The 27,070-nt window shown below is 46.8% G+C and overlaps 5 protein-coding genes, 1 long non-coding RNA gene and 1 pseudogene across 9 annotated transcripts; 4 read left to right on the top strand and 3 right to left on the bottom strand.

Moving 5' to 3' along the window:
* Positions 1-427: 427 nt before the first annotated feature.
* LOC117850407 (wall-associated receptor kinase 1-like) lies at positions 428-3,177 on the top strand (annotated as a pseudogene).
* Positions 3,178-7,688: 4,511 nt separating this feature from the next.
* Positions 7,689-12,109, bottom strand: LOC117847773 (uncharacterized). 2 transcript variants are annotated; one of them, XR_004638706.2, is made up of 3 exons: positions 11,937-12,109; positions 8,912-11,579; positions 7,689-8,515 (listed from the first exon to the last, which is right to left on the bottom strand). It is a non-coding gene; the product is annotated as an uncharacterized lncRNA (long non-coding RNA). The 2 variants fall into 2 exon arrangements; XR_004638707.2 differs by having other exon boundaries at positions 8,912-10,923.
* LOC140222403 (wall-associated receptor kinase 2-like) lies at positions 8,824-11,753 on the top strand. The gene is made up of 3 exons (XM_072292911.1): positions 8,824-9,832; positions 10,084-10,266; positions 10,358-11,753. The coding sequence occupies exons 1-3, from the start codon at positions 8,920-8,922 to the stop codon at positions 11,527-11,529; spliced, it is 2,268 nt and encodes a 755-aa protein (XP_072149012.1). The 5' UTR covers positions 8,824-8,919; the 3' UTR covers positions 11,530-11,753.
* Positions 12,110-12,726: 617 nt separating the features above from the next.
* Positions 12,727-14,340, bottom strand: LOC117847771 (2-methyl-6-phytyl-1,4-hydroquinone methyltransferase 1, chloroplastic). Its single transcript, XM_034729054.2, has 3 exons — positions 13,693-14,340; positions 13,252-13,558; positions 12,727-13,086 (listed from the first exon to the last, which is right to left on the bottom strand). The coding sequence occupies exons 1-3, from the start codon at positions 14,271-14,273 to the stop codon at positions 12,931-12,933; spliced, it is 1,044 nt and encodes a 347-aa protein (XP_034584945.1). The 5' UTR covers positions 14,274-14,340; the 3' UTR covers positions 12,727-12,930.
* Positions 14,341-15,153: 813 nt separating this feature from the next.
* On the bottom strand, positions 15,154-20,057 carry LOC117847772 (putative hydrolase C777.06c). Its single transcript, XM_034729055.2, has 10 exons — positions 19,742-20,057; positions 18,403-18,538; positions 18,124-18,251; positions 17,488-17,635; positions 17,311-17,416; positions 16,712-16,770; positions 16,146-16,181; positions 15,938-16,047; positions 15,629-15,695; positions 15,154-15,457 (listed from the first exon to the last, which is right to left on the bottom strand). The coding sequence occupies exons 1-9, from the start codon at positions 19,951-19,953 to the stop codon at positions 15,638-15,640; spliced, it is 993 nt and encodes a 330-aa protein (XP_034584946.1). The 5' UTR covers positions 19,954-20,057; the 3' UTR covers positions 15,154-15,457; positions 15,629-15,637.
* Positions 20,058-21,190: 1,133 nt separating this feature from the next.
* On the top strand, positions 21,191-23,517 carry LOC117846884 (uncharacterized). Its single transcript, XM_034727998.2, has one exon. It carries the CDS (start codon positions 21,344-21,346, stop codon positions 23,510-23,512), a length of 2,169 nt encoding a protein of 722 aa, XP_034583889.1. The 5' UTR covers positions 21,191-21,343; the 3' UTR covers positions 23,513-23,517.
* An 83-nt stretch (positions 23,518-23,600) lies between these two features.
* On the top strand, positions 23,601-26,898 carry LOC117846887 (protein DETOXIFICATION 41). Of its 3 annotated transcripts, none has more exons than XM_034728000.2 (9): positions 23,601-23,742; positions 24,480-24,780; positions 24,888-25,432; positions 25,528-25,614; positions 25,695-25,751; positions 25,835-26,073; positions 26,171-26,289; positions 26,390-26,476; positions 26,564-26,898. In XM_034728000.2, exons 1-9 carry the CDS (start codon positions 23,669-23,671, stop codon positions 26,627-26,629), a joined length of 1,575 nt encoding a protein of 524 aa, XP_034583891.1. In that variant the 5' UTR covers positions 23,601-23,668; the 3' UTR covers positions 26,630-26,898. The 3 variants fall into 3 exon arrangements, with proteins under 3 accessions (XP_034583891.1, XP_034583892.1, XP_034583890.1); XM_034728001.2 differs by having other exon boundaries at positions 24,471-24,780; positions 26,568-26,898; XM_034727999.2 differs by having other exon boundaries at positions 24,471-24,780.
* The last annotated feature ends 172 nt before the right edge of the window (positions 26,899-27,070 follow it).

Genomic DNA, 27,070 nt, shown 5'->3' with positions numbered 1-27,070 from the left:
TAGAAATCCAGCACGCGCTCGTACTTATCAGACATGACTTGCACATGACTAGAGCTCATACGTGGTGCTGACTTCTCCAGAATTAACAACCTACAAGGTACAAGTGATCAAGAAGTAGTCAACTTTGTGATTTCAGAGAAACTTCCTGACTGAATAGTGACCACTCAGAATTTTGAATTGTATAAACTTTGAACAGTAAACCAATATAAAAGCCAGTTCAAAGACTCCAGTTTACACTGATTTCACAAACTCTACTCGAAACAATATAATTCAATGCGCCAGCAGAGGCATTGCATCATCTTCCATATAGAAATAATCTAGCACAGTGTAGTAGGATGCAAAATCACAACATAACAACAAAAAAAAATAATAGAGCACCGGCTTTGCCGCAGTGCCGCAGCAAAGTGTAGCCACCATACCTCTCTAGCCATGCAAGAAGCATTTATCCTCCTGGTGCTCATCATCTTCTTCCCGGTGACACAGGCGTCGGCCACGGCCACCTCATCTGAGCGTGCCTTATCAAAGCCGGGGTGTCCCGACAGGTGTGGCAACGTGACCATCCCTTACCCCTTTGGGATCGGCGAGGGCTGTGCCGCGAGCAGCCGGAATCCCTACTTTGTTCTGAGCTGTAACAACGCCTCCCAGCCACAGCCACCACGGCCTACGATCACTGCCACTTTCGAAGCTGTAGAAGTCATCGACATCTCCCTGGAGCATGGTGAGATGCGCGTCTACAACAATGTCAGCTACAGATGCTTCGCATCAAACACCACCATATCGGACAACTACACCGCTGGATTCATCTTCCTGAACAACACGCCATTCATACCCTCCACCCGGAACCGCTTCGCTGTCATCGGCTGCAGAACCCTGGGGCTCATCTCCGGTTACACTTACACGAACAGCTCTGACCTGTATGGGACTGGCTGCTACTCTTACTGCCAAGGACTCAACAGCACGTCTGATGGCGCGCCATGCACTGGGAAGGGATGCTGCGAGACTGCCATATCCTCCAATCTCACCGACTTCGTGGCGGATCTATCGATCGATCAGAGCAGTGTGTGGAGCTTCAACCCATGCTTCTACGCGATGGTTGTTGAGGCCGGGTGGTACAGCTTCAGGAAGCAGGATCTTGTCGGGCACCTTGGGTTCATCAGGGAAAGAGCCCCAAGAGGTGTTCCTGTCGTTGGTGACTGGGCCATTAGAAACGGTTCCTGTCCAAAAGATGGGGCAGAAGCGCCTAAAGACTATGCTTGTGTCAGTTCAAATAGCTATTGTGTGAGTGCAAGCAATGGGCAAGGTTACCTGTGCCACTGCTCCCAAGGCTACGAGGGCAATCCTTACCTTCTTGAAGGCTGCCAAGTTTAAGTATTTATTCAACTGAACTTGCTGTAAAAGTAAGATTGGATATAAAGATCATCACCTACTGGAACGACTTTAGCCAACTTTCTTCTACATTTTGACTGTTCAACATTTTTTTTATGCATACCTAATATATTGAAGTAGTTGACATTTTGACTTTTTTCTAATAAATCTTAATATATGTTAATCTGTTTAAGCTTTCTTCAGATATAGATGAATGCAAGCTACGCAAGTTGGACTTGAAGTATAAGAAGACATATCCATGTGAAAATGGGGTCTGTCTCAATAAACCAGGAGGCTATACATGCAAATGCAGGAGGGGAAAACGATCAGACGGTACAACTTCTGGATGCCGACCTGTGCTTGGCCAAGATGAACAAGCGGCAATAGGTAAGTTTGATATCTGATACAATACCTGGTCTATTAAAAGTACCTTTCCCAGCAACTGATATCTTGAATAATCTTGAAAACCATTTCGCAGGCCTCAGTATATCTGCAGTTGTGATGAGGTCTTTGACATGCTTATATGTTATGAAATTACAAAGAAGGAAGCATATGAAGGAGAAGGATGATTATTTCAAACAAAATGGAGGTCTCAAGTTATATGATGAGATGAGGTCAAGGCAAGTTGACACCATGCGTATACTTAACGAGAATGAGATTAAAAAAGCCACATACAACTACAGCGAAGATCATGTTCTTGGATGTGGTGGCCGTGGAATGGTCTACAGAGGAACTTTAGATGATAACAGAGAAGTTGCCATAAAGAAGTCCAAAAGTAAAGGATGATAACAGCAGAGAGGAGTTTGTGAATGAGATAATAATCTTATCACAAATTAACCACAGGAACATTGTGAGGTTATTAGGATGCTGCTTGGAGGTAGATGTACCAATGTTGGTGTATGAGTTCATCTCCAACGGTACTCTCTTTGAGTTCCTTCATGACAATTATCAACAAACACCAATACCTTTGGATACCAGACTGAAGATTGCTACACAATCAGCAGAAGCTCTTGCCTACATTCATTCATCAACTTCTCGCACAATTCTCCATGGGGATGTCAAATCACTCAATATACTCTTGGATACTGAATACAATGCAAAAGTGTCAGATTTTGGAGCATCAGCACTCAAGTCAATGGATGAAAATGATTTTATTATGCTGATCCAGGGAACTCTTGGCTATCTTGACCCTGAATCTTTGGTCTGATAGAAGTTCCTGTTAATTCTATCATGGTCAGTCACCATCTAACTGATAAAAGTGATGTATACAGCTTTGGGGTTGTTCTTTTAGAGCTAATGACAAGAAAGAAGGCTCTATACATTGATACCTCTAATGAAAAGAAAGCACTATCCCATACTTTCGTACTTATGTTCCACCAGAATAAACTCCAGGATATGTTGGACAGTGAAATAGTAGATGATAAAGTTATGGTGGTGCTTGAGAAACTAGCTGAACTTGTCGTGCACTGCCTGAGATCAAAAGGAGATGAGAGGCCAACAATGAAGGAAGTTGCAGAGCGATTACAGTTATTGAGAAGACTCCAGATGCAGCTAGTCACAAAAACTCATTCTATTCATGCACAGTATTCATCTGGAGGGCCATCAGTGTCTGTTCATTCAGACGAGATGGGATACCAGAGCATGGACACAACCAAACTGATACTGGATGTAGATCTCGCAAGGTGAATAAGTGCTATGTCACTCTTGTTTTTATGTACATTGGTTTATCTTTGTAATGTACAAAAACATCGTTGTAAGTACTAAGCTATTTCGCATTAAAACCGCCATTGATGTATTACAGTTAAATGTACTAAATTGCTCAAATTGCACCAACAGTTTAAACTATGTTTGGATGTTAACTTACTTTGTCAACATGTTAAAGAGCTGCATGTTTTCTTTGCATATTCACTAGAACAATCTTTCTCCAGAATGAGCATTTCAAAATATTTAATTAAGATAGGTTGAGTATATGTGAGCACTGAGTTGATGTAGGTTTATTTAACCAAATTCATGCTGTATTGCTACATTCTGACAATTTTTTTCCAAAGGAGGCTGGGTGCTTTATGGATCCTCCATGGAGAACATCAGTTCATTCACCATGCCGTATCCTATTTTGCTCAAACAAAAATGAGTACAATAACAAAGCAAAGCAGCAAAAAAAAAAACTTGTGGCCCAATTATGCACCATACTTTATCATAGATCCAGATCAAATAGATATACAATCAACAAGACCTAACTTCATCTGTGCATTCTCTGCACAAACAATTTACACTGCATGAGTATGGATAGCTTTCAGGGCACTTACCAGAATTCGTGCACCCAATATATTATGGTGATGATCCTTATACTGCATTAGTTTAATGTTAGGCTATGACAATGTGCACTACCTACATAGAAACATGTTGTTTGCACAAAAGCACGCATATAAATTCATCCAGACTTTCCCCAGCAATGCCTACCTTAAGAGTCATTCTTCAATCTTGAGCTGTCCATTTCATGCTCCATCATCACAAATGCTCTTCCAGGAAGATCTTTTCAATAGCATCAAGCATCACAACTCCCGACATCATGAGAAGCTGTTCATTATTCAAATACAGAAAAGGGGGTATCAAAATGTTACAGAACCATATTTGTTAATCCTATTGTAATAGACAGAGAAATTGGTTTTGCATGCGCATTATATCATGCAACGAGAGAACATACCGGAGAAGGGCCCAAGCGGGGAGGCAAAGGGGAGCAGAGTAGGCGGAGGCGGAGGCGCGCGTGGGCGAGGCGGAGGCGCGCGTGGGCGAGGCGGCTGTACAGTAAGGCGGCGCGGGCTGGGTGATGGATCGAGCGTGTCGGGCGGGGAGGCTCCGCCACCGCCGCCGCTCGCCGAAGCCTTCCGTCGGCCGACGAGTCGACGTCTCGAACGGGAAGCGGGCGATGGCGATCCACCAGATGGGCCGACGCGGCCCATCTCGCGTCGCAGTCGCGAACTGCACATCCCACCTACGGCCCATATGGATATGAATTTGGCTGGACTGGGCCGATACGATCTGCCCAAGCTTCTTCGATGGTTGTTTGGTAGTGTTGGTCCAAAATGGATATTTTCTCATTCCACACCAAAGGGCAAAGCCCGGTTTAGTACATGTATAGGCAAAGAGGTAAAATAGGCTAGAAGCTTTTACATTAAAAAGGAAAGCATAATTGCTGATAAGGTGCACATAGGCACGAATCACCCATGGATAATAGTGCTCACACGCACAACTAACACTACTAATATATTATTCTAAGGCCTCTTCCTGAGCGTTGATGTGGTTGCCTTGATGCTCCCTTCCTCAGCAAAGTTGAGCGGACTTGCTATCCAGCGTCCATCTGCATGCGCCAGGTCACGTGTCCCTCAGCCTCTACGAAGGAGTGAGACTCACCCACGGCACCGGTCCCATCCCATCCCGGCACCCGTTCTGACATCGGTTGGTCGCCAAGAATGTTCGGTGGAAGTCCGGGGACTGGGGTAGGCACGCTCGGCGAAGAAGAGCTGCCCACTCCCCCAGCTCCCTCAAAGTGAATGTAGTAGCGGTGCCCGTCCACCATCTTGCCTGCACCATTTCCTTGGTGCCAAGCTGTGCCATCTTCGCACAGAGGATGTAGAGGTTGTGATACGGAGCACTCCATTGTCGATCTCCACGCGCGACCCGTTCTCATCCAGTTGCCCGAGGCTGATGATCGAGTTCCTCAGCGCGGGAATGTAGTACACACCGGTGAGGAGCCGATGCTCGCCAGTCTTGGTGGCGAGGACGACGGAGCCAATGCCCTTGATCTCTACGGCCGAAGAGTCGCCGAACTTGACGGAGCCGTGTACGTCGACGTCCAAGTTGAAGAAGTACTCCCTGCGCCCGGTCATGTGGTGTGTGGCACCACTGTCGAGGAACCAACCGTCAATCTTGTCGTCGCTGGTACCGTTACCGAGGGAGACATGCGCTCGTGGCTCGTCGAGGTGGAGGAGAGCCGTTGAGGCCGATGCCGCAGGAAGAAGCTCGATGGTCCCGTGAGCCAAAAACAGAGCCGGCTCCTCCTCCTCCTCTACAACCTGCGCAACATGGGCCTAACCGCGCCTCAGCTGGCGGCACTCCCTGGCCCAGTGGCCAGTCTTGCCATAGTTATAGCAGGTGTCATCTCGAGTGGGCTCGCCCTCGCCGGCGGCACCGCCCTGGGCGCCTCCTCGCGCCTTGGGCGCCTTGCACTGCTTGCCGCGCTTGCGACCACCTGTCGATTCCCCCTCCTTCCGTTCCTTCTGGCGGGCGAGCCACCTCTCCTCAGTGAGGTGTAGCTAACCACCGAAGATGATCTTCCCACCAGAAAAAGGCTCGTCGCGGTCGTCAAACGCCTTGAGTCACCCCGTCAGCTCCTCGATCGACAACGTCGAGAGGTCGAGCAGCGTCTCGATGGAGATCGCGAGTTGCGAGTACTTCTTCAGGACGACGCGCAGGAACTTCGCCACGGCTTTCTCCTCGTTGATCTCGTCGTCGCCGAACCGCTCCAGCCGCTGCATCAGGCTGGAGAGGCGGAGGGCAAAGTCGTCGACGTCCTCGCCCGGCTTGAAAGCCAAACGCCCACTCCTGCTGAAACTTCTGCAGAGTGGACTTGCAGGCGCGGTCGCTGCCAACTCGAGCCGCAGCGATAGCGCCCCAAGCAGCCTTGGCAGTCCTTTTCCCCGAGAGGTTCGCTGCCATCTCCATCGGGACCGCGGCGAGCAACGCCTCGAGCGCTCGCCGGTCCTCGTGGCTGTCGACGTCGCTGTACCGGACCACATCCCACATGTCTCGCATCTGGAGCTTCACCTTCATGACCAAAGACCACTCCACGTAGTTGGTCTTTGTCAACATGGGCCACTGCGTGCTGCCGAAGGACTCCCGGACGATGGTCTTCACGACCCTTAGGGGTCGATGCCCAGAGTCGAGGTCGGAGTCGTAGTCGGAGTTAAGGCCAGAGTCGTGGACGGAGCTCCTCCTGCTCGGAGGACGCCCGTCGTCCTGGACCCACTAGTCCACCCCCACGTTTTGCCACCGGTTCGCCTCCTCCGACTCGGGACGATCGCCCTGCACCTCAGCACCGACGCCCTGCACCGCGCACCTCAGCTCCATCTCATCACGACGTGCCATCTCGCGCGTCGCCTCCGCCTCCTCGCGTAGGCGTTTGGCCTCCAAACACCGCTGAGTAGCGGCTGCCTGTGCCTCCTCCATCGCTAGGTGGGCTGCCTCGGCTGCACGCGCCGCCTCGGCCTCCACAGCCGTCGCGCGTGCTGCCCGAGCTGCAGCCACCTCTCGCGCCTCAGTGTCGTGCAGCCATGTTGCCGCCGCCGCGGCCTCCAACCGCAACTCCTCCTTCTCCTCGCGCACCGCAGCCGCACGCCGTGCCCAGCGCCGCTCTGCTGCGGCCTCCTCCTCGGTTGCAATGCGTTGCTGCTCCTCCTTGGCCACCACCCTGCGGCACCGCGCACTGCTCGTGGTCGAGCAGTGGGAGGAGGTACGGCGGGAGCTGGCTGGGAGTACCGGCACCATGCCGGCCAGCGGTGGCGCGCCGACCACCTGAGCCGCGGCGTTTGCAGGGCCCGCACCACCCGCGCTCTGCGCATCGACGCCGCTTGCGCCACCCGCGACCATTGCTCTCCTAGAGCGAGCCATGGGGAAGGTGAAGAAAGCCGGTCGGGGAAGAAGTCGAGGGAGAAGTTGCTGCTGCTCCTGACCGCCACGCGCTGCACGCTTGCTGCCGCTACGCTGCCCCCCTGGAGCCGTGCGAGCCGCAGTTGCTCTGCGCCTGCTGCTACACACCCTGGTCGCTGCAGTCGCGCACCAGTAGCCTGCGGGCTGCTGTCCGCGGGCCTGCCTGCTCCGCGCCGCCTCCTTGGCCTCGTGCGCCTACTGCTAGCCGCCGCGGGAGCCTACCGCTGCCACCCGCTCATGCCGCCGCCCCTAGCCTAGCCACCCGCGCGCCGAGCTGCTTTTGCCGCACGCCGAGCCACGCAAACGCATGCGTGAGCAGCCCAGCACCTCCTCCGCCGCCCACGGTCGCACGCGCCACCCGCCTGGAACCGAATCGCGCCGCTGCCGCCCGCGAATTGAGCCGCCGCCACGCTCGATCCGCTGTCCCTGCCTCGATCCGCGTGGGCCACCGCCGGATCCGAGGGGGGAGGGGAGACTACCAGCTGCCGGATCTAGGTCGGGGATGAGCGCCACCGCCGCCGGCAGAGGTAGGCCCGCCTAGGGTTTCGAGGTTGGGCTGAGGAGCACGGGTGAGACACGGGAGGGAGGGGTGGGGGGAAGAAAGGCTCTGATATCACTTGTTGGCTCAAAATGGATACTTTCTCATTCCACACCAAAGGGCGAAGCCCATTTAGTACATATAGAGGCAAAGGGGTAAAATAGGAAACTAATATAGCTACTAGACAGATCGTTCTTGCCCGGTAATCCCAGCTTGGCTTCCGGTGTTTGAGATTCGTACGCGCATCCTCATCCATGGGATCTCCCATCTTCTCAGCCCTAGCACTCCTGTTCTCTTTCACCGCTGGACGCCACCACCATCCCGCGTGCGCTACCTACCCCGCGATGCCGTCCCACCCCAGCTGCTTGCCGTTGTCGTTGCTGCTACAGTCGCCTCTGCTAGGCTACCAGTAGCAGTGTTTCTTAGCATTGCTCCAGCCTTCGTAATTGTACCTTGGTGTTCAGCAGGCTCCTCGCTCCAAAACGGGGTACGCTTGCATCAGATGCCCAAACAAATACATGTGCAGAGAGAACCCACTCAAGCACGCCATGGGAACATGGAACCGGACACCATTGCACTCTTCACATAACGGACAGACGCAGAGGCCCCTCTTTTATTCTTGACAGACAGTGAGAACTGCATGAAAACAGAAGATCAGACAAGTCAAATCATCCGCAGAAACAAAGCACACAAGCGACGGCTTCAAGCCTAAACATATTCAAATCCGAAGATGAAATGATCAACTAAACATGATTATCCTTCGGCTTTGCTGCCACCTGGCCTGCCTCGAGTTTCAAAGTCAATCCTTTTGTTGCTTGTTCCAACCAGTTTGTTTGTTCCACAGGAAGGCTTCGAACTATATAGCTGACTCCTCGAGAAGACTAGGCTTTTCAAGATTTAATAAACCTGCGACAAACCAATAAGAATAAACCATTTGCAATTTCAGAGGAGCGAGTACTTTGATCTTTGTATGCCAGATCATTTTCAACTTTGAATAGTAAAGCATTATGCAGCTAAGTTCAGTCAAAGTCGTTAGCTTAATGCTAATATTGCATACATTAGTTAATCACCAATCGTGGAACTAACAACAGACAGATCAGCAGTATACATCATCTGAAAGGGAATTCTGATTTACAACTACTTTATATAACCTAAGGATGACCTAGTCTAATATGGATAATCGCATCATAACCTACAACAACTTCCATATAACCTAGGATCTTGCCCTGCTAGTATGCATAATCACATCGCACTGGCTTAGCTAGGTAGTTAGAAAGACTGCCTTAGCAAGTGGCTACCTACCTCTAGCCATGGAAGAAGCATTAGTCCTCCTGATTATCGTCGCCTTCTCAGTGATAGCGCCGGGCACCTCTTCTGGGCTTACCATATCATTGCCAGGGTGCCCCGACAAGTGTGGTAACGTGTCCATCCCTTACCCCTTTGGCATCGGTGATGGCTGTGCTGCAACCAGCCTAAGCCCCTCCTTCACTCTGATCTGCAACAACAGCTTCCAGCCACCAAGACCAATGTTTAGTAACAGTTCCAGGCCTGCAGAGGTCATTGACATCTCCCTGGAGCATGGTGAGGTGCGTGTTTACGGCAATGTCAGCTACTACTGCTTCACGTCAAACACCACCATATCAGACAATAACACTGCCGGGGTCAGCCTGGAGAACACGCCATTCATCCCCTCCATTACCCGCAACCGCTTCACAGTTATCGGCTGCAATACTCTGGGGCTCATTGGTGGCTACACGCACAGCAACTCTGACTTGTATTTGGCTGGCTGCTACTCATACTGCCAAGGTATCAACAGTACAACTGATGGAGCGCCGTGCATCGGGATAGGATGCTGTGAGACCACCATATCCCCCAATCTCACTGACTTTGCAGCTCTACTGATCAACAACCAGAGTAGCGTATGGAGTTTCAACCCATGTTTCTATTCGATGCTTGTTGAGGTTGGGTGGTACAGCTTCAGGAGGCAGGACCTTGTCGGGCACCTTGGGTTCATAAAGGAAAGAGCGAAGAGAGGCGTTCCTGTCATCGGTGACTGGGCTATTAGAAAAGGCTCCTGTCCAAAAGATGGGACAAAAGCACCCAAAGACTATGCTTGTGTCAGTACAAACAGCTATTGTGTAAGTGCAAGCAATGGGCCAGGGTACCTTTGCAACTGCTCTCAAGGTTATGAGGGAAATCCTTATCTTTCCAACGGCTGCCAAGGTTAGTTATTTGTTCCAATGAACTCACTATTACCTAGAGAGTTTAGAAGTGAGATCAGAAACTGCAGGAGCAATGTTAGCACACATGGTAATAACTAACTCTTTCACTGAAAGCACAGCTTAAAAGACTTTTTTTTTTGTTTACTTGTACAACTTTTATTTAGGATACTTCATCATATACTGAACTAAATCGCATTTTGATCTTCTTTTTCCTTGAATTTATATTAATCAGTTTTCTTGATTTCCCTCCAGATATAGACGAGTGCAAGCTACGCAAGCAGGACCTGAAGTACAAAGAACTATATCCATGCAAAAATGGGATCTGTCGCAATATACCAGGAGGCTATATATGCAAGTGCAGGATAGGAACAAGATCAGATGGTAACAATTCTGGATGTCGACCTGTGCTTACCCAAGCTGAACAGGTGGCCATAGGTAGGTATCATACATGAGTGTAAACTTTAAATCTATCTAAACTGAATTTCTAGAATTTGAGGCATTCAATCATAAGAACATCATTGTGCAGGCCTCAGTGCTTCTGCAGTTGTAGTGATATCTTTGACATGCTTATTGGTTATGAAATTACAACAAAGGAAGCATAGGAGGGAGAAGGATGCCTATTTCGAACAAAATGGAGGTCTGAAATTATATGATGAAATGAGATCGAGGCAAGTTGACACCATTCAAATACTTACAGAGAAAGAGATAAAGAAAGCCACAGACAACTTCAGTGAAGATCGTGTTCTTGGATGCGGTGGCCATGGAATGGTCTATAAAGGAACTTTAGATGACAACAAAGAAGTTGCTATAAAGAAGTCCAAGGTAATAGATGATGACTGCAGAGAAGAATTTGTCAATGAGATAATAATCTTGTCACAAATAAACCACAGGAACATTGTGAGGTTACTGGGATGCTGCTTGGATGTAGATGTGCCAATGTTGGTGTATGAGTTCATTCCTAACGGTACTCTCTTTGAGTTCCTTCATGGAACTGATGCCAGATCACCAATACCCTTGGATCTTAGATTCAATATTGCTACACAGTCAGCTGAAGCTCTTGCCTACATTCATTCATCAACTTCTCGTACAATTCTGCATGGAGATGTCAAATCCCTAAATATACTATTGGACAATGAATACAATGCAAAAGTATCAGATTTTGGAGCATCGGCACTAAAGTCCATGGACAAAAATGATTTCATTATGCTTATCCAAGGAACTCTTGGTTATATAGACCCTGAGAGTTTTGTCAGTCATCATCTAACTGACAAAAGTGATGTATACAGCTTCGGAGTTGTTCTTTTAGAGCTAATGACAAGAAAGAAGGCTCTATACAGGGATACCTCTAACGAAAAGAAATCACTATCTCATACTTTCATACTGATGTTCCACCGGAATGAGCTCCGATCTATGTTGGACACTGAAATAGTAGATGATCAAGTAATGGTAGTACTCGAGAAACTAGCTGAACTTGTCATGCACTGTCTGAGCCCAAAAGGAGACGAGAGGCCAACAATGAAGGAAGTTGCAGAGCGATTACAAATGCTGAGAAGACTCCAGATGCAGTTAGTCACAAAGATGCATCCTAATCAAGCACATTATTCTTGTCAAGAGTCATCAATGTCTGTCCCTTCAGGCATGGGATACCAGAGCACAGAGACAGCAAAACTGGTGCTGGATGTAGATCTTGCAAGATAATGCATGCAATCTCACTCTTCTCTATGTATACTGGTTTATATTTGTGTAATCTGTAATGTATAAAAATTGTTGTAAGTACAAACTAACTGTTTGTGTGTGAGAGAGCTTGTGCACCTCAAAATCATCACTTATGTACTGCAAAGTCGAAGGTATGAACCTTATGTTAAAGAGCTCGGGTGTAGAACAGTCTTTCTCCAAAACTAGCATTTCAACACATTGGGTTATGATTGATCGACCGTATGCAAGCATTGAGTTAATGTAGTTTTACTTAACTAAATTCATGCTAGATTGCTTTTTGTCATTTTCCCCAAAGGGCACTGGGTGCTACATGGAACTTCAATGGAGAAAAAACAGCAGTAAAAATGCATAACCAATTGAAAGAGAGAATTTTGGATCAAGCATCATACCGTTTCATAGGTCCAGATCCAATAGATGCACAATCACCAGGATCAAACTTTAGGCTATCCAGTCCCTGAGCATACAATTTACATTGCATGAGCAGGTTTAGCAAATTGTGCAAGGTAAATATACGATTATTATCATTATGGTGTACTAGTTAACTGCAGTTTCTGCAAAGAAGTGTATTACTCACATAGAAACATGTTCCTTGCACATAAGCCTGCACATAGATTCATCTAGACTGTCCCGCAGGAAGGCCTACCTTACAAACCATTCTTTCAATGTCCAGGGCCAACGTTTCAAAAAAAATGTCCAGTTGGCCATTTACAGTACATCTCGTGGGTCAATTCCAATGAGCAAATGCTCGTTGAGAGGAAACCTTAACAGCATCAAGTGTCACATCACAGCAATTGCACAAACCAAAAACATATCATAGAGGCCAAATTGAAAACAACTGCTTGAACTGTGGAAGAGGGAAAAAAAATATCCTGCTGAAATTGTGTACATACAGCAAAGGATGCAAGAATACATTGATAATTTGATACAGAAATATTAGATAACTGTATGTGCTGATAAATGCAATGCCTTGATAAAATTACCATTTATGGTTAAAATTGTTAGAGCAACTGATTTTCATGCACATATGCCATGCAATAAAACTAGAACATCATCAAAGGTCAAAGCATAAGAAGAATAAAAAAGAGGAATCCAAATTAGATACCATCCCAAATAAAAAATGCTCTTTTTGCAGAGCTATCGGATACCATCTCTATAATCTGCTACAGAGGTTCCACTCAATGCTCAAGAAACTGTGGAGATTTTGAGATTAACCCATGTCTTAATATTATTACTTCCCACAAATATGAAAAACAGTAAAAGAAGTGCATAACACCAGATAGATAAAAGGTAAATACAAAACAGACATGAAGTGCCTAATTAATATAGAGAAGACTAATTCAGATGATGGCTATCCTCTCTTCCTTGCAGCTCAGTTCCCTTCACTCAGATTGGCATGCCTTTGGGTACAATCTGGTCCTTTATCCACATGTAAATGGGCACCAGAACATAGTATGCAGCACATATCGTTCCCATGAGGAAGCGAAAGAGGAAGGTGATGGGATTCACCGGCTTGCTGACATCCTCAGCCTTCGGACCAAGCTGCATTGAAGATAAAATGAAAAAAAGTTACACCAAAACCCCTCAACATCTACTGCCGGAAATGAACAATTTAAAGTCTGAAGGAGGTATGAAAAAATTCATTGAGTTATGTAATTGTGAATTTGACAGCAACACTTTCTATTAGCAAAGGGAAAAGAAAGGTACCTCCAAAGGAGAGTCCCCGCGTTCTCTCTTCACACCTGTGACAGAGCATCCCATGATCAGGCCATGCCTCCGGACACCACGATACCACTTTGGTCCAATTCTCTTCAGCTTGACATCCTTGAACCCAGCCTTCTTGAACCACTCGATATACTCTTCTTCCTTGGGGAAGAGCATCCACATGTCGGCGAAGAAGCGGGACAGCCAGAAGGTTGGGTACACGGGGCCAATCACACAAGCTGTCCCACCCATCCTCAGGACCCTGTACGCTTCCTTGATTCCTCTCTGCGGATCAGGCCAGTACTCAATGCTGCAAGATATCACGACAGGACAGGGAAATCAGCAACCTCTACATGACTAGCTATTACTAATGGAATGCACAATCATCAGATACAAGCTGTGAAGATAAGTGTGAAGCGAATCGAGCAACGGAGCGTCAGTGACCTGCCGGCGGAGATGTATCGGTCGAAGGTGTCGGTGGGGAAGGGCAGGTCCTCGGCGTCGCCCTCCATGATGGTGACCCCCTTGAGCGCCTCCTTCTGCCTGGCCTTCTCGAGCTGGTGCGGGGACTGGTCGAGCAGCGTGACGTTCTCCGGGTTGACGTGCTTGACGATCCCGAGCGTGGTGAAGCCCGTGCCGCCGCCGACGTCGACGACCTTGAGGTAGCGGCTGTAGAGGTCGGCGGGCTCGAGCGCGTCGTCGCGCATGTCCTCGGTCCAGTGCCCCGGGTTGATGACGTGGTCGTAGACGATGGAGAGGAAGCGGTAGAACCAGAAGGCCTCCTTCTTGTGCTGGATGAACCGCGGCGCCGTCACGGGGCGCGCCGCCGACGAGGAAGACGCCGCGCACCGCAGCCTGGCGCCGGCCGCGACGGGGCTCCGCCTGGCGAGGGCGAGGGGGCGGGGGAGGCCGCCGAGCCTGGTGGGGCCGAGGCTGACGAGCCCCACGGGGCCGCGGACCCTGGCCCTTCCCGGCGCGAGCGCCCCCGCGCCGCCGCCCGGCGCGTAGGTGGAGGCCATCGCCATTTCGCGTTGCGCCGCCGCCGCGCCGCGACGAGGAGGGGGGAACGGGGAAGGGAGCGAGTGGATGGGGGAGGCGGCCAGCGAGTGAGGACAGCGGAGGGATCACGGGGATGGCCGGATGGGTTGGGTGGTGGGTGGGCTGGACGGATGGATGCGCTGCGCCGTGGCATCCTTCTCTGACACACGGCCGCACGCGGGCGTGGCCGACTGGCCGTGCGCGCGGCGGCGGGCCCGCCTGACTAGGATCAATTTTGGAAGCTACCAAAGCGATGTTCAGTTCTGTCATCTGTGTGTGGTTTAGCCCGGCCCAGATGGAGAAATGAGGGCCGTGCAACAACAATGGATGGCACCGTAAAATCGATCTGAAGAAGCCAACATGAACGAACCCTGCAAAAGGCACAGTTACTCGGGGGTTGGATCTTGAAGCTAAAATTTAATCCGTGTCATATCAAATATTCGGAGACTAATTAGAAGGACTAAATATGAGTTAATTATAAAACTAATGGAACAGACGGAGGTTAAGCGGCAAGACGAATCTATTAAACCTAATTAATCCATCATTAGCAAATGGTTACTGTGGTAACATATTGTCAAATCATGGACTAGTCTATGTTTAATACTCCTAATTAGTATCTAAATATTCGATGTGATAGGGACTAAATATTCGATGTGATAGGGACTAAAGTTTAGTTTAGTCGGGCGATCCAAACACCCCCCTATACTTCGTGGAAAAAAAATTGCAACCATCTCCATTGCTCTTTCACTAGCTGGCTTTTCCAGGGATTGTGCAACCCAGCCAGCCACCAGGAAGTTTTCTAGACATCCTTCCACAGAGCTGCTTTCAAAATTCATTCGAGGCCACGCTTCTCTCGGAAGGCAATACTGGGCTACAACTGGCTGGCAGTTAACATCAAGATGCATACGGTGCAGTTTGGCTTCCAAATTGACAAGAGCCGTTCAATTGCTTTACCAAGGAGATGGACAGCAACTTGTGGGGGCAATGAAACAACTACTTACTTTTTATTCGAATCGCGTGTTGACTATTCGAAATGTAAATAGGGACTATATATCTACTGGTATCACACGAAGATTGGTGCGCCAAGTCAGTTTGTACTTTCTTCACAAGAGGGGGCTGAATGTTAACAGCAGCAGGAAACCTAGTACAGCTCACTGAGTATGCAATGGTCCTGATATACAAAGAAGAGTTGAGGGTCAGTGAACAGCAGAACATAATATGCAGGTATGGACGTACATGAACGAGTTTGGACAAACTGGAACACAATAAAATCTATTGAATGAACGAAGCAACATGATCGATCCTTGATCGCTATAGTTGAAGCAAAGGCGGAGACTTGTACCTTTCACGGCTACAGATCAATGTAGACACGCAAGCCATCATGAGCTAATTGCACATCTATCCCCTCCCTGCAGTTCCAAATGACAGAGCATGAGCATGCAAGCCTTTAGAAATTTACAGTAAAGCAAGTGTTTTTTTAACAAATTACAGTGCACCAGCATGCATGCCTTTCCAAGATAGTAATGTGACAAAAGAAGAAAAAAAGGTGGTATTACTTTCATTTCCATGTGTTCTTTTCATGTTGACTTATGTGGTATGTATACAAACAAGTGTCTGCACAGATCTACACTATCTAGGAGGAAGACCTTACCTCCTGGACCATTCTTCCAATGTTTGGTTGTCCTTGTGATGGTCCATCTCATGAGTCATCCCAATGAGCAATGCTCTTTTGGGGCAAATCCTTTTAACAGCATCTAGAGTCTGCATAAGATCATAGGGTTAGCATAAATCAGACACATGGAATATATAAGAAAAGGGAAACGAAACCAATTTGCTTAAATTGTGAAATGAAAACCAACCTGGTCCCAACAAAGGTGCACATTGTGAGAACCTGTCTGTTGGCGCAGAGGGTGTCAGAGTTGACAACAAATTAGTAAAGATAATGGCAGAACATAACATTATTAATTATTGACAAATGTTCTTCAACAAGAGCAATTGTGTTGACATGAATTGCAACAAAATCAACTTCCTATGAACTGATAGACTCTTGTCTCAGAAGCTACTAGTTAGGAGCTAAGTAAAGAATTACTTCCATAACTAAAACTGACATTATCTATGATTTTATTGGTAAGGAATTTTTACTCGTACAAAAGACAGTTTCCAAATATGTTCAATACTATCATCTATCTTTACATTTCAAGAGTACAAGAATAGGAAAATTTAAGAAATGGTGTTTTCCGTCTTTCTACATGTTCATCTCAGTATTAAAAAACATCTGTCCTTGTGCTGTAATCTGTAGTGAGCTGTGGATCCATAAAAGTTCCCAAGTTTAAATGTGGACCCAGAAATAAATACAAAATACAAAATTAGCAGCAGAAAGGGGAAAACACCTGTATAGACAACAGAAGGAACTAAAGAAACTAACCCTGTATAGGCAGTCCAAGATGAGCAAATCCAGTTGGCCCTCTCCAGACTTTGAAATTGCTGAAAGGTAAGTACATGTACAGGCAGCAATGAGGATCCTGGGAGGCAATCAAGCAAGAGAGGACAGGAAATAAATCTACAAAACCTGCAGCTATTCTCAAAGCAAACAGTGCCACCCATGCATGCAAGCATTCCTAAGGGCACGGAAATGAAGCAGGGGAAAAGCAAACTAGCAAAGCACTCACAATACATCTATGCAATATCTATGCACAGATATTTATTTCCCAAGCCCCATGTCTAAGTTTCAAAGGTCCATATATCAACATTAATATTAATTATATTATGTTGCACAGCACCTTCTGCTGTAGGGAATTCCTATGTATTATGGTGAGTACCAAGCAGAGATATTAACAAACAATACCACAGAACACTAAAAAGGTAATTCACCCAATCACCTTAAGAAAAATCTAGAATGAGTCACCACACTCTGTTCTCCTGTAATGGTTTACTTTATTCCAGAAAAGCAAGCAAAGCAACATGGCAACATAAGATGATTAAAAACACTACTCATAGAGCAGCATTAGTGGACACAAGGTTTACCATATTCAGTGCTTGGAGGAAACCGTGAAACATCTGATATGTAAGCAACTTTTGATTTTCTTCCGAAAAGGAAACCCAAACAAATGTAGTCTTCACCATGGATCACCTGATAGGAATACGAAATAAGAAAAATGCATAGCAAAATAAAATGCAGTTGAATGCAATGCTTCTTATTACCGGCAAGGGAACAAACTCTAGCCCTGAAGTTGTAAATGGTTTCTGAAGATCACTTTCAATTATTCTCCAGTCCAGTTGAGCAACTCGCCTGACCTCCTCCCCTTCCTTTAGTTTCTTTTTGACCAAATAAGGGAACTTTTGGGAGATGCTGTTTCACAATGAACATTGTTAGCACGAATTCTCACCTATTGTCCTAACTAATAACTACATATTAGCTGTAAGGAAATGGTGGAAGTGAAACATAAACCCCTTACCAGATAAGAGGCAACAGTGCTAGAAAATGTTTTACAAGATTAGACAAGAGCAGCATTAAAAAAAGACATGCAGAAATGGTAGTCCAAGAACAAAGAAATTCGCATGAGTATAAACATGGTTGTATGTGTCAGTTACTATATCAATGTTTATTTAAAGATATTTGCTATCCTTCACTGACGTACTTCTCATGAAACATGCTAAAGTGGTAAATTATGTGCAGGAGGAGTTGGTTCCTCAATGCATATTGTGAGAGGCAGTCAGCTAACTGCAGCATAACCATGAAAAAAGTCAAGTGACATGCATTCTTGACTGAAATTCCTTATAATTCTCAAAAGAGCAGTAGTGCAGTACCAATGCCTAACGAAGTTCTAACATAATTACCTGTCCATAGCAAATTGAGAGAGATAAATTGGGGTTGGATCAATATCATTTGTGGGACTAAACGGCTGTACGACCCGAACATCATCAAGGCCTAAGATTGCATCTGCATGCTCATGAGTCAGAAGAATCTGTTACAAATAAGGAAGAGGTGTTAGCGTACCATGGGTATGCAAAACAGTGAGTTTTCTTTTATATCATAGTGAACCCTTAGTTGGCCTTTTGGTTATTTAATAAACATTAGAAAAAACTAAACCAAACATGAGTATATCAGGGACTCACAGAATCAACACAAGGGATTTTGTGGTGAACAAACCATCGCAGAACTTGTTCTCTGAATGTCTTCCCAACATCTATTATAATATACTTATGTGCACCTTCATCTTGGCAATAATCAATCAAAAGAGAAGTATTGCACCTGCAAGGAACCAAGAGTAAGTCTAGTAACTGGAAATGCACATTTTAGCATAATTTAAGCTATCGACCTTGTTCAGGTGCATCAGTATTCCAGAAACATTTCAGAATGAAGTTTCAATTGACCTGGCCTCAAGTGAACATAAACAAGCAGTTTAATATGATCCTAGAGAAGGTATTGACCAAGAGTATGAGGTATGAGCACAAATATAGCCAGTATTTTATTTTATTTTATTTTTTGTAATCTACTGATCAGATATCCTGGACCAGATAGACAGTTCACTTATCGTACTTTCACGACATCATGCAACTGCATGTAATATATCCACCGTCTTCTTTTTTCTAGCTACCGGTTTCATCATGTACATGATTTTTCTTAAACAAAAAAATAAGAATGTCCCAACCTCACATAATTATATATAATCTAAGCCTCCACAATACTACTCCATCTCCTGCGTACATTAGGAAGAATACTAACTGTAAGGTTGAGAAAGAAAATGCAGAAAGCGCACTGTGATTTCTGCTGTAGGGGGCCAATGCAGAAACAAAAATTGAAATAAGCAAGTTGGGAAGAAGTCAATTAATCTCATCCATGTTCTATGGATAAATGGGAAACCTGACCAAGTAGCATGTACATAAAACTGCACATAACCTTTGTGTCCAATTCATTTGATTTCAAACATATTTGCTATCCTACGGAGGATTCTAGGTCGATTCTGACCTACCAGATTGATTGAAAATCGAATCTTATGCATCCCAACTTTTTCCATATCAAAGCATTCCAATTACTGCAACAGTCCTCGTATTGCTCGAAATGCATGTTGCGGACAATTAATGAGATATATGCAAATGCAGAAACGACACAACAGCTGCTGGAGAAGACAGGACACAGAACGATAGATTTACGGTGTCTAAATTCTGCTCAAAACTAATCCCATCCTGTATTCATCTAACCAACATTTCTCAAACAAAACCAAACTAGCAGCGGTATCGTCCCATATCCAGACAACACCTAAACGCCCGAAGCATGTATGATTCCGTCCGTAAATTTAACAACAATAACCTTATAACCAGGCTAAAGCTCCCCGATCTCACTCCTTCACAGATCCGCACCGACCTCGTGAAAAACACGCAAAACACCTGACGCCGCAGCACGACGGGTATCCTGACCCCGCACGAGGTTCGGGAGGGAGGGAAGAGGCGGCACCTGTAGTTAGGGTTTAGCTCGGGCGGGACGGAGAGGGACTGGGAGCAGACGGGGCAGGGCGGGTCGGGGGGCTGGATCAGGCACCGCGCGTTCGGGACGGCGCTCGAGCACCCCGTGCCCAGGAACACCAGCGAAGACGAGGAGGATTGCGGGGCCGCGTCGTCGCTGGAGGCGGCGGCAGGGTGGCCGTTGGGGACGGCGGCGGCGGCCATTGTGTTTGCCGGAGCGAGGCCGCGAACGACCGGGACGAGGCGGGGGATGGTGGGGGAGCGAATAGGACGACGGGATCAGTGGGCGGAGCCGCGGAGGTGCGTGGAACCTGTTTGGAACCGTGCGATTTTTTCCGTCGACCCTCCGTTGAAAATCTATAGTTGCGATATTAAAAAGATATACGGAAAGAAAATGACTATGTTGTTTGACTTCGGAATAGAAAATTCTCACCGTAACATAAATATTTATGTTTCATGCAATATTCGTCATAAAATATGTGGAAATAATAGTTGCAACATCGATATGTAACTATTGAAAATATATGTCGAGGCGTCCAATTTTTTAGATTCCGGATGTTCGTCGTTGTGCATAGGCACGTGTTTATTAAACTATTTCCAGTCCTGTGATTAAAATTAGAAGAAGAATCATTTATTAACCATTATTAGATAAAAAGATTGGTCACAGCTTCAGCTTAAAACCATAGAGAAATTAATCGATGAACAATGCACGAAGGAGACAATAAGAATCAAGTACCTACTACAGAAGCTAGACATTTTTTTTAGATGAAGATGTGACATTGATAAAATGAGATGTTAAAGTAAGGCCATAAAGTTGTTTATTACCCGTTGTAGATAAAGATTGACCACATCGTCACCTTAAATCTTATAGAAGTTAGTCAGTGAAAAATGCACGAGGAAATCAATAACAATCCAGTACTTGCTAAAACATTAGATATATTTTCGAGAAAGACGTAACGTTGATAAGTGATGTGATAAAATAAGGTGGGTTGCTGAACTCGTCTAGCATGCGAGATGGACCTCCTGGGGTAATAGAAAAGAAAAGGAAGACGTTAGCAAGGATAGTATATTCATTAAAAAAATATAAAAAAGGTATATGTGGTTTAAAGATGTGTCTAACCTGCTGCAAAATATTGCAGCAATCCTGCTCTAATATAATGAAAGATTGAGAAAAGAGAAGAATGGAGAATGAGAAGAGTAACATGACATTCTAAATTAAAAAATATCTAAAATACGTCAAGATAAAGTGCATACATCTAGGTTGGAAAAAATATGAATACATTCAGTGGTTAATCTTAAACCGTTTTCACCAGTTTAATCGCTAAGTAGGTGGTGGCGAGTGGCGACAAAACTATGGTTTCAACTTTACGCAAGGGGGAAAAAAAGAAATGCTACGCTTACTAATGTTTGGTTTCATAATTTTCTTGCAACCGGTGGACTTTGTAGCAAAAGTGTCCTGACCGGCTGACCCACCGGCCACCGCGCGCGACTGACTCCGCTCGTGGCGGCCGCCGGCGCCGGCATCCTCCTGCCATTTCCGACTATACTCTCAGAATCACCAGGCTCTAGCCTCTCGTGTGCGCGAGCGCACGCCATGCTCAGACGCCTAACCAAGAACCCATTGCTCCCGCGCCGACGGCTCCTCCTCCTCCTCCAGCCCCGCCGCCCCTGCGCCGACGCTACATCCTCGGCGGCCGCCGGGGAGATCGCGCCGGCTCCCGCCGCAAATGAGGCCCCCCTTGAAGATGACCTCAGGGAGGAGTCGCGCAGCCGCCTCGTGCGGGACATCTGCAGGCTGCTGGAGCTCCGGGACTCGTGGAGCGCGAAGCGGGAGGCGCAGCTCCGGCACCTCCTCCGCGTGCTCTCCCCGCCGCAGGTCCGCGCCGTGCTGCGCGCGCAGGCGCAGCGGGACGCCCGCGCCGCGTTCGAGTTCTTCCGCTGGGCCGACCGCCAGTGGAAGTACCGCCACGCCCCGGAGGTGTTCGACGAAATGCTCGCGCTCCTCAGCCGCACCAGGCTCCACAACCCGGCGCGCCGCGTCATGCGCCTCATGATCCGCCGGGGCATGCGCCGGGGAACTCAGCAGTTCGCGCACCTCATGCTTACGTACAGCCGCGCGGGGAAGCTCCGCTCCGCCATGCGCGTGCTCCAGCTCATGCAGAAGGATGGGTGCGCGCCCGACATATCTATATGCAATGTGGCAGTGAACGTGCTTGTTGTGGCTGGCCGCATCGACAAGGCTCTCGAGTTTGCCGAAAGGATGCGGCGTGTTGGGGTTGACCCAGACGTAGTCACGTACAATTGCCTGATCAAGGGATTATGTGAAGCTCGGCGGGTCGTTGATGCACTGGAGATGATCGGTTCAATGCTGCAAAATGGGTGTCCACCAGATAAAATTAGCTACTTTACGGTGATGAGCTTCTTGTGCAAGGAGAAGAGGGTGGTAGAGGTGCGGAATTTGCTTGAGAGGATGAGGAATGATGCAGGTCTATTTCCAGATCAGGTCACGTATAACATGCTCATTCATGTTCTTGCAAAGCATGGTCATGCAGATGAGGCATTGGGGTTCCTGAGGGAGTCAGAGGGGAAAAGATTCCGTGTTGATGAGGTTGGTTATAGTGCGATTGTACACTCATTTTGCTTGAATGGTAGGATGCCAGAGGCAAAGGAAATTGTAAGTGAGATGATTTCAAAAGGATGCCGCCCTGATGTTGTAACATATAGTGCAGTTGTTGATGGATTCTGCCGTATTGGGGAACTCGATCAAGCAAGAAAGATGATGAAGCATATGTATAAGAATGGTTGCAAGCCAAATACAGTCACACATACTGCTCTTTTAAATGGGCTTTGCAAAGTTGGGAAGACTTCAGAAGCATGGGAATTGTTAAACAAGAGCGAAGAGGAATGGTGGACTCCAAGTGATATCACATACAGTGTTGTTATGCATGGATTTAGGAGGGAAGGGAAATTAAAGGAATCATGTGATGTGGTGGTGCAGATGTTGCAGAAGGGTTTCTTCCCCACAACTGTGGAGATTAACTTATTGATCCATGCTTTATGCAAGGAAGGAAAGCCAGCAGAGGCCAAAGACTTAATGGAGCAGTGCCAAAGCAAGGGCTGCTCCATTAATGTTGTTAACTTCACAACTGTAATTCATGGATTTTCTTGCCAGGGTGATTTGGAATCGGCGCTCTCTTTACTGGATGACATGTATCTGACCAACAGGCACCCTGATGTTGTTACGTACACTGTTGTTGTCGATGCTCTAGGAAAGAAAGGTAAAATGAAAGAAGCCACAGAGCTTGTAAAGAAAATGCTTAATAGAGGTTTGCTCCCTACACCTGTCACATACAGAACAGTGATACATAGATATTGTGAAAGGGATAAAGTTGAAGATTTACTCATTCTGCTGGATAAGATGTTAGCAAGGCAAGAGTTTAGTAGTGCGTACAATCAGGTCATTGAGAAGCTATGTGCATTTGGTAAACTTAGTGAGGCTTACAATCTCCTTAGCAAGGTACTAAGAACTGCCTCAAAAAGAGATGCTCAGACATGCCATGTTTTGATGGAGAGTTTTCTGAATAAAGGACTCCCACTTCAATCATATAATGTGGCCTGCCGCATGTTCCAGAGAAATTTAATTCCTGATGTTAAATTATGTCAAAAAGTTGACAGTCAGCTGGCTCTAGCGGGAGAGACACAAGCAGCCGGAAAGCTTATCATTAAGTTTGTTGAAAGAGGTATTCTAAAACAAAAATGCTGAGTTATACCATGGTCCTGGTGTCCTGTGTTTGCTAATAGGACAGTTAAGCTTTAATAAACAGTCAATGTGGTGCAAACAGGACCATTACATGGCCTCGTACCTTGTACAGAGACTTGTGCTCAGGGCTCGTGGCATGAGTCTTAAATTTACAGTAACATGTCACCAACTCCTCCAGGACCTGGATATCTATGCGACTTGATGTCAGTACCAGATCTTCAACTTGGTGACCGGTGAGCATGAGCGATTGTATTTTTGTTGTTGGACTGCAGCTTCAAATTGTCGAATGAAAGTTAGAGCATAATCATTTTTTCTATTGATATGTCCTCTTTTTATTTGAGACACGGAGATGGAAAACAATAGGACTAACTCAATGGAAATATGACCATTTCTGTCAATCTTGTCAGTGTTCAGGCTTGCAGTGCTTGAAACTGCTGCTATATAGTTCACTTATACAGTTACACCCATATTCTGGTGACTGGAGGAATAATCTAGTAATAAGGCCAGCACTTGAAGTTGACTTGATTCCTTTCGAAAAAAATATGGTAAACTGATCAGTAGGTTTAATGGCACCCACCATTATTTTTCTTGTAAGACAGCCTGAAAACAGTTCAACTCTCCTGATGGGTGATATAGATATCTCTGATACAACTATAGCTTATGGTGGAAATCTGGAGTGTAGTCTGACTTGTTTTCCTATGAAATAAAGTCACGTACATAACATCTGGTAGGTTACTAAAGCTCTCTTGTAAGCTGCATCACCACTTGCTATTCACACCTACCACGTCAACCGTTCCACCAACCTCCTCAGCCAGCAAGTTGACTGGTAGCTGTGCCCCAGGAAGGTTAGTTGCCTGGCAACCAGGGAATCAGGAATGTTAGAAGTTATGGCTACAGGTCATATGCATATATTAGCATCATAACTTATTCCATTATAGAGTGAACTCTCAACTGAGTGCAGAACTTACAGAGAGGAGACAATGGGGGAAGGCAGCAATGTGATGGTACCATTGCTGGACATCAACGAGTCGTCGGGTGCGTCGGAGGAGCTGCTGCAGCGGGAGCCTGTACCATGGGGCGTGCTGGCACAGCTGACAGCGTGGGAGGCAGGCAACCTGTGGCGCATCTCATGGGCATCCATCCTCATTACGCTTTTCAGCTTCATGCTCAGCCTCATCACACAGATGTTTGTTGGACACCTCGGTGAGCTTGAGCTTTCTGGCGCCTCGATCACCAACATCGGTATCCAGGGCCTAGCTTACGGCATCATGGTACGTAACTGCACGTGCTTCATGCACTCTCCAGTCCTTTGCATTTACTCAAACATAACGTCCTGTTGCAACACTTGTTGCTCTCATGCACTATGTGTGCAATGCAGATTGGCATGGCGAGTGCAGTGCAAACTGTCTGTGGCCAGGCCTATGGAGCCAGGAGGTACACGGCCATGGGCGTTGTGTGCCAGAGGGCGCTCGTGCTCCAGCTCGCAACAGCTATTCCGATCGCCTTCCTCTACTGGTATGCTGGCCTGTTCTTGCGGCTCATTGGGCAGGAGGCAGATGTGGCTGTGGCGGGGCAGCTGTACGCTCGTGGGCTGCTGCCACAGCTGCTTGCTTTTGCCCTCTTCTGCCCAATGCAGAGGTTCCTGCAGGCCCAGAACATTGTCAACCCCGTGGCATATATCACACTGGCGGTGCTGATCTTCCACACCCTTGCCTCATGGCTGGCAGTGTTTGTGCTCGGCTCAGGCCTCCTTGGTGCTGCGCTCACACTGAGCTTCTCTTGGTGGGTGCTTGTGGTGTTGACATGGGGTTACATTGTCTGTAGTCCAGCTTGTAAAGAGACCTGGACCGGACTCTCCTTGCTTGCCTTTAGAGGCCTCTGGGGTTATGCCAAGCTCACCTTTGCCTCAGCCATCATGCTAGCGTAAGTGATCTGGAGCTAGTTCTTCTTAGTTTGTTAGGTGCTTTTGATGCTTCTTGCTGGTTTATATTATGTCTTGCTTTTCTATTCTTAAATAGATTGGAGATTTGGTATGTGCAAGGATTTGTGCTTCTTACTGGATTCCTCCCCAACTCGGAGATTGCACTTGATTCCCTCTCTATCTGGTATGAACATCCTCTTTGGCAGCTCATGATCATGCATTTATATTCAGACGTAACTTAGTACTGCAATCTCTTCGTTTCAGCATCAATTACTGGAACTGGGACTTCCAGATCATGCTTGGCTTGAGCTACGCAGCCAGGTCAGTGTACAAGGCTGAATTATACCTCTAGATTTTATATACCCTCATGATAAAATATATTTTTTTGTCAACTTCGTCTGCAGTATTCGTGTTGGCAATGAGCTTGGTGCTGGCCATCCAAAGGTAGCAAGGTTCTCAGTTATTGTGGTTGTCATGGCAAGCATCGCCTTCAGCATTTTTGTGATGCTTTTAGTCATAATTCTAAGGTATCCACTGAGCACGCTGTACACGAGCAGCACCACAGTAATTGAGGCTGTTATCAGTCTGATGCCATTGCTGGCTTTCAGCATCTTCTTGAATGGGATTCAGCCAATCCTCTCAGGTACTGTCGTACTGAAGGAATACATGTAGCACAGATACCGCCTAGTTTGTGTTCATCAAACATCACACAACTCGAAACTATTTTGAAAATTATGCAGGAGTTGCCATTGGGAGTGGATGGCAAGCAATAGTTGCTTATGTCAATGTTGGGGCCTACTATCTGATTGGGCTTCCAATTGGATGCGTCCTAGGATACAAAACAAGCCTTGGGGCTGCTGTAAGTTCCTCAGCGACCCTTTAGAATTGTATAACCCTTAATAACTAATACAGTTTTCAGAGGAAGGTGGTGATCAGTTCCAGCCTGTCTTTGTGTTCAGGGAATATGGTGGGGTTTAATCGTTGGGGTCAGTGTGCAGACGATAGCCCTGATTGTTCTCACAGCCAGGACTAACTGGGACAAGGAGGTGAGTGCGCTTTACTGTTCTCCTGATCTTGTTGAGTGGAAGCTTTTGCTTCGACGTATTTTTGATTGTGTCATTTTCGTTGTGAAGGTAGTGAAGGCAATGCAACGTCTGCAGCAGACAGGTGTGATTCCGGTCAACGACATCATTGCATGATCTAACTGGGAGTCAACCTGGCTGACACTGGAGCTCAGTTCAGTGGCAGAGCTGTTCCTACTCCACTGCTACGGAAGGGTAGCTTTAGGGACTTGGTTTTTGAGTTTGTGACAATAAGCTAAATTCGGTCAAGGAACCTTTGGTTATCTCATTGTCAAGCTGAAAATGATTTGGTTTCTTGGAAGATGTAATTTTTGTTGCTCCGTGAGCTTGATATCCCGAATCATGTACGCATTCACAGGTGCCAATGAACCTCAAAGTTGGATGAAGACATCGTGTGCTAAGCGTTGATTTAACAATGTGGTTTGTGTTGATTTTTACTCTCCTCATTTGGTGTCCTTGTTCTTAGCTTGGTACGGCACTTGCTATGGTTTCTTGAGGTTGATAATGACATGGGTGTTTTTTCACCTTTCTTGATCTGGTGAAGGAAGAGCTGCATCA

Source organism: Setaria viridis, chromosome 3 (assembly GCF_005286985.2).
Source record: "Setaria viridis chromosome 3, Setaria_viridis_v4.0, whole genome shotgun sequence".
In the NCBI taxonomy this organism is placed as follows: Eukaryota; Viridiplantae; Streptophyta; class Magnoliopsida; order Poales; family Poaceae; genus Setaria; species Setaria viridis.
This window is presented reverse-complemented; position numbering and strand designations above follow the sequence as displayed.